The 7014-nt window shown below is 47.4% G+C and overlaps 1 protein-coding gene across 1 annotated transcript in view; it reads left to right on the top strand.

Moving 5' to 3' along the window:
* The first annotated feature begins 2586 nt into the window (after nucleotides 1-2586).
* The window catches only part of si:dkey-191m6.4 (rho GTPase-activating protein 22), a 41312-nt gene continuing 36884 nt past the window's right edge, over nucleotides 2587-7014 (top strand). Inside the window, exon 1 of the mRNA XM_056429461.1 lies at nucleotides 2587-2649. Coding sequence (XP_056285436.1) covers nucleotides 2607-2649 — 43 coding nt within the window. The 5' untranslated portion in view covers nucleotides 2587-2606. The remainder of the gene's footprint in view (nucleotides 2650-7014) is intronic.

Below are 7014 nucleotides of genomic sequence, written 5' to 3'. Positions count from 1 at the left end.
AATATAAATAAATCAAATTCAATAATAATAAATCTAAATAAATAAAAATGAATACAAATAAATAATAATAAAATAATAATAAATGAAAATGAATACAAATAAATACAAATGAATAAAATAATAAAAAATGAAAATAAATACAAATAAATAAAATAATAATAAATGAAAATAAATTCAAATTAACCATGCATCTGGCCAAGAAGTGCCATAAGGAAACTTACAGCAGAATGTTACAGCAGGAAAATAATTATAAGTAAGGAAGCAAAAAAAATCTATCCAGCCATGCAACACTTCACCAACGTTGTCAGTCAATTAGAAATTCGGTCCAACAAACAGATCTCTAGTACAAAATCTATTCAAAGTGTTCTATTCACAGGGTATCTTTAACTTAGTTTTAAACATATATAAATGTGTTTCATCTTGGTGAATCATGGTGCTTTTCTTAAGAGATACTGAGCCCCAAGTCCCAAATCCTGTGCGATGAGGCGTGTCACTTGCCAACTTCCTTATTTCGACATATATTTTGTCCATTTTCTCCCTCTAGCTGTGCACATGTCCCTTCTCAGTCTCAGAAGGAAGGTCATTATTTGCATCTCGTGGATTTCTTTAGACTTTTCCCATGTTTTGTAGAATCAGTTGTTTTCTTCTATAATTTTCCACTGAATCCTCCAAAATGTTCTAGTTAAATTCATATTTGTAATCCTATTTCTAAACAAAACTACCACGCTTTAACCCCTGCTAGCTGTAGATGTGGCGCTCTGAAGGAGCCGTGGATGCTTGTGTGTTGATAAGGCGCCAATGACATGGCCACAGAGGCTCGAACAACAACAACAACAACAACCCTGCTCTTCGTCTCTCGATCGGCTTGTGGTCAACGTGAGGTCCATCTTCTCCCCGTCTCCTCCTCTTTTAAGGCAACATCACGGTTTTTTTGCGAGGAGGATTTTGGGCGGAGCCACACCCATCATGGTGCTTCCACCCAACCTCAGCCTCAAATACCAAACACTGGCATTCTAGGGCTTCTTGGTTTTCTAGTGAGTGTGTGTGTGCGTGTGTGTGTGTGTGTGTGTGTGTGTGTGTGTGTGTGTGTGTGTGTGTGTGTGTGTGTGTGTGTGTGTGTGTGTTATTTCAGCCTGTTCTACCCCGTCTCTGTTTCCGTCAGCCGTCATTGTGGCTCTATTTTCTGTGTGTAGATCTATCTTCGCATTTGCTGATTCATTTTAACAGCTTGTTAGCTTGTGTGTACATGTGAGGAGACACACACACACACACACTCCTACACTCCCTCTTAGTAATATGAGCAGCTGTGGTTCTTGTGAGGCCCGCTCTGATTCGATTGCAGTGCAGGACTTAAGGACCGTTATCCCCGGCACCCTGGAGGAGGAGGAGGAGGAGGAGGAGGAGGAGGAGGAGGAGGAGGGGGGGGGGACGCCCGACTGCTGTCGCACAGCTGCACACGGCAGCGACGGGTCTGATGCCTCTCGGGGAACATCGAGAGCTGCTCTCTACATCAGATACAGAAACAAAACCCTCGAAAGAAGAAGAAGAAGAAGAAGGCCTGTGTTGTGTTCTTCCTCGCCTGGCGAAAGATCTCATTAAAAAGCTATTTTGGTCACAGCAACCACAAAAAAAGCCGGCTTGATTTTTTAAATAACACTTTCTGGTTCGTCCTCTTTTCCTCTGCAAAGAAGTTCTGCTACAAGTTGCGTCGTTCCTGGATTTGAATGGCGGCACAATAGCAAAACATATTTGTTAATAATCCTTTTTTATGTTGAAGGTGGTCTAAAACTTAAATACAGTTTGAAAATATGACGAATTGTACTTTTCATGGAGAGGTGAACTAATACACAGTGTGATTCGGAAGTGATTTGAAAGTGAAGGCAGCATCAACGGTTCAAAGGTTTAATGAAGAGGAAAAGAAAAGAGAGGAGAGATGTGGGATTAATACAGGAAGAGTGAAGAGAGGGGGGGAGAAAAAAATAGTGAGAGTTATAGAGGGAAGGAAAGGAGAGGAGAGGAGAGGACGCTGAGGAAGGATAGGGGTGGGGGGGTGTAAAATGAGTGATTAAGGAAAGGAGGTGGAGACGCTACAGCTTAATTAGGTGCAGAAGGAGGAGACACCTGCCAGATATGACCACACACACACACACACACACACACACACACCTCCCTCCCCTTCAATTGCTCCCCTCTTTACAAACACGCAGCTCTCTCTGGAAAAAAATCAGAAAATAACAACACTTATAAACCCGGCATCTGTTACCCTGTGCCCCCCCCCCCCAAACAACCTCCTCCTCCATCAACCCCAAAGCGGATGTACCGCTATGAATAATATAGGAGGAGGAGGAGGAGGCCACTGGGCGTGTGCGCGCAGAAAAAGAAGGGAGAAGAAATGAAAGTGGGGACCTCCTCCTGCCCTTCTCCTCCGGCCTCCCCCCCCCCCCCCCCATCTCTTTCAATTCTCCTCCCCTCCCCGACGCCCCCTCCCCTCCCACGTAGCTGTATACCCGGGCGCACTGCAGAAGGTCAGAGGGAAGAGGAGGAGACAGGGTGGGGTGCGCCTGGATGTACACGACCATGCCGAGACGAGCGCGCGCGGACCAGCGATGACCGCCATGCTGAGCCCGAAGATCCGACAGACCCGGAGAGGTAGGAGGAGGAGGAGGAGGAGGAGGAGGAGGAGGAGGCTCGTTCGTCCATACCGCTCTGTCGTGACGCGGCGCGCGGTTGATCCGGTTCTGGAGGTGATGCTTCACCTGACGCGTTTGTTAAAGTGATTTTTTTTCATTTTCATGTTTTCTGTTAGAAATTCTGAATTTACTCCGAGAAGCGACTGAAGAAACTCTCCATGTTATATAATGTCTTGTATTCTCACATCTTTGTAAAAGAAGCGCGAGCTGTTCACGCAGGAAAGCCCTGTGTGTGTGTGTGTGTGTGTGTGTGTGTGTGTGTGTGTGTGTGTGTGTGTGTGTGTGTGTGTGTGTGTGTGTGTGTGTGTGTGTGTGTGTGTGTGTGTGTGTGTGTGTGTGTGTGTGTGTGTGTGTGTGTGTGTGTGTCGTTCTACTACAGCTGTGATGCTGCAGCGGGATTCCGGTTAGGAGGAGCAGCTTCTAGTTGCATCACTGTAACGCTCCGCGGTATCAGGTGTGTGTGTGCGCGCGTGCGTGTGCTCAGACTCGTATATGTAGTGTGTGTGTGTGTGTGTGTGTGCTCAGACTCGTATATGTAGTGTGTGTGTGTGTGTGTGTGCTCAGACTCGTATATGTGTGTGTGTGTGTGTGCTCAGACTTGTATATACTATGTGTGTGTGTGTGTGTGTGCTCAGACTCGTATATACTATGTGTGTGTGTGTGTGTGTGTGTGCTCAGACTCGTATATACTATGTGTGTGTGTGTGTGTGCTCAGACTCGTATATACTACGTGTGTGTGTGTGTGTGTGCTCAGACTTGTATATACTACGTGTGTGTGTGTGCTCAGACTCGTATATGTATTGTGTGTGTGTGTGTGTGTGTGTGTGTGCATCTGCATTAGATGTATTAATAATCTCTTGTATATGAGTGAGTTTCAAATCCCCCCCCCCCCCCCCATTAGATCAGGCTCGACTGGCGACTGGCTGGATGATTATGTGTGATTTGATGTAAATTAGCACTCGATCATCACGACGTCACGTGACGCCGATTTAAAATACTCACAACGTTTCATCGGGTTCTTTTCTTAGTTTTCGCTCGGTGAGTATAAAAGCGTAAAGCCTTTAAAGCGTAAAGCTACGATGCGCTTGAAAGGTTTTTGGAAACCTGACATGACCTTTCAGATGATCACTAACATAAATGTATTTGTTTTCTTTATTGATCGAGCGTGGCTGCTACAGAAGGTCAGCTGAACTATACGTGTAGTGAAGGCCGGAGAGGAGCTAATGTGGCTACGTGGCTAAATGTTTACGTGGCTACGTGGCTACGTGACTACGTGACTACGTGGCTACGTGGCTACGTGGCTACGTGACTACATGGCTATGTGGCTACGTGGCTACGTGACTACGTGGCTACGTGGCTACATGGCTACGTGGCTACGTGACTACGTGGCTACGTGGCTACGTGGCTACGTGGCTACATGGCTACGTGGCTACGTGGCTACATGGCTACGTGGCTACGTGGCTACGTGACTACATGGCTACGTGGCTATGTGGCTATGTGGCTACGTGGCTACGTGACTACATGGCTACGTGGCTACATGGCTACGTGGCTACGTGGCTACGTGGCTACGTGACTACATGGCTACGTGGCTCTGTGGCTATGTGGCTTCTTCTCACTTGAGTTCCACTTGAAGCTGTTTGACATTTTGAGGAAGTCGCCTCGTTTGTTTTCCTTCAGGCGAGAAGAGTTGGGTGAGAAGATCTGAAGATGGTTAGCTTAGCGTAATTAAAGCTAATTTAAGCGTAGTTAAAGCTAAGCGTGAGCAGAGAGACTGTGAACACCTCTCAGGCTCCGCATGAACACATCACATCTCGTCTGTTGATCGCAAACAGAAATATAACCGGAACAAATTACAGTTCGTGGTCTCAACGTTCTCATCCAGCCAAGAGAAGCTAATAAGTGGATTTCCTAACAATGTTGAACTGTTGCTAAAACATCATTTCCCAACGGATCCTGTGTATCTGCCCCTGAGGGGTGATGACATTATAATGAGATTCATTGCCAACCCTTTATACTCATAATTGGAAATGTTGGAAGCCTTTTTATAATATCTATGAATGAATCCTCGTGAAAATACTCAACACTACAACTGACGGTGCAACACGGTTTCAGCTGCTTCCCTCTTCTTCTTCTTCTTCTTCTTCATTCTGATCTGCGTTACCATGGTTACGCGATCAAAGTCCCGCACGTGTAGCGACACCCCCGCCGCCTCACGCCCTGTGAATGAACGCCCTTCACCACGAGATACTGGGGGAGCGAGGATGAAACGTTCACACACACACACACACACACAGACACACACACACACCGACACCGACACACACACACACACACACACACACACGGGTAATGAGCATGTGAAGATGATAACGTGCACAGATATGCACACACACACACACACACACATCAGACCCGCTCCACTCGTCTGCTCGTATACGGGCTGTATATTACTGGCCACACCTCCGACTCACACACACACACACACACACACATACACACACACACACACACACACACACACACACACACACGGGTAATGGAGCACATTAATCAACGGTGATGGGCTAACTGGAGCCACGCTCTGATGCACCTGTAACTCTCTCTGCCATTTTACAGGGAGACATACATCACAACAACCAGGTTAATGAAATTGAATTCCAGTGCATTAACGCACGTGTGTGTGTGTGTGTGTGTGTGTGTGTGTGTGTGTGTGTGTGTGTGTGTGTGTGTGTGTGTGTGTGCGTGTGTGTGTGTGTGTGTGAATTAGCCATCAGCGTAGTATCGTTGCGCTACTGACCCCGCCATGCTAACGAGTGGGCTCCATGCAGAACCGCAGGTACAGAACCTCAGGTACAGAACCTCAGGTACAGAACCTCAGGTACAGAACCTTAAGTACAGAACCTCAGGTACAGAACCTCAGGTACAGAACCTTAAGTACAGAACCTCAGGTACAGAACCTCAGGTACAGAACCTTAAGTACAGAACCTCAGGTACAGAACCTCAGGTACAGGTACAGAACCTTAAGTACAGAACCTCAGGTACAGAACCTCAGGTACAGAGCCTCAGATTTTGTAGGATTTCTAGCTCCATGCGACCTCGGGGTCAGTTACCCAAATTACAAATCGGGCGTGGTCCGTAGTCCAGCGGTGCTGTAGTGGCTCCTGGGCTCAGGCTCAACTGTAGTTGGAGAGCAAGCTACACACACACACATACACACACATACACACATACACACACATACACACACACACACACATACACACACATACACACACACACACAGCAGAAACACGCTGATGAAATCCTGCTGATCCATCTGGTGTTGTTGATGACTCCGTCTCTGAAATGATGGACGGTCCCCTTGAAGGATTTGACATGACTTGTCGTCGTGGCGACGCTGCACACGGTGAACACGACGCTGCACATCTGCACACGGCCACTAGGGGCTGACGGCGAGCGCCTCTCAGTTCTGGGAGGTGACGGTGGAACAGACCGTCGGTTGATAGGAGACGCAGAGCAGCTCCACCCGAGCAGAGGAAGGTCTGAATCACTGCGAGCAAGAGGTCCAAAACACACACTCACACACACTCACACACACACACTCACACTCACACACTCAACAATCTGTTGTCGTGAATCATCGTGTGTGTTGCATTCAGTCTGTGATCCAGACAGCTGAGTGTTAAACTGGTGGTCCTTCAGTGGGGATGGGAAGGAAGGAAGGAAGGAAGGAAGGAAGGAAGGAAGGAAGGAAGGAATGAGGGAGGAAGGAAGGAAGGAAGGAGGGAGGGAGGAATGAAGGAAGGAAGGAAGGAAAATAGAAAGAGAGAGAAAGGAAGGAAGGAAGGAATGAAAGGAAGGGAGGAAGGAAGGATGAAGAAAGAAAGGAAGGAAATGAATGAAGGGAGGGAAGGAAGGAAAGAAAGAAGGGAGGGAGGGAGGAAGGAGGTCATGTGGGGTCACGGGGAAGGTGAGAGCCCTTTTAGCCGGCGGTATGAAGAAGTGAGACACCGTCGAGGGTGTTAAGGCCGTGGGAAAGAGATCGAGAGATCTAGAAATCTAGAGATCTAGAAATCCAGAGATCTAGAGATCCATAGATCCATAGATCTAGAGATCCAGAGATCACACCAGGATCATCTCAGCATGTCTAAAGCTGCGTTCGCTGCGTTGCCTTCGGTTCCCTTCAGACGTGACGGTTGCGATTGATAAAAAAAGGCAGAACAATGGTCAGAATACAGCAGAACTGGTGGTCAGCGCTTCATGGTGGACGGCGGAAATGACAACTGTTTCCACGGAGATAAGCCCCGCCCCCTCGAAGGCGTTA

Source organism: Pseudoliparis swirei, chromosome 13, assembly GCF_029220125.1.
Source record: "Pseudoliparis swirei isolate HS2019 ecotype Mariana Trench chromosome 13, NWPU_hadal_v1, whole genome shotgun sequence".
NCBI lineage: Eukaryota > Metazoa > Chordata > Actinopteri > Perciformes > Liparidae > Pseudoliparis > Pseudoliparis swirei.
The sequence above is the reverse complement of the archived record's forward strand: the minus strand, read 5'-3'. Positions and strand labels throughout refer to the sequence as shown.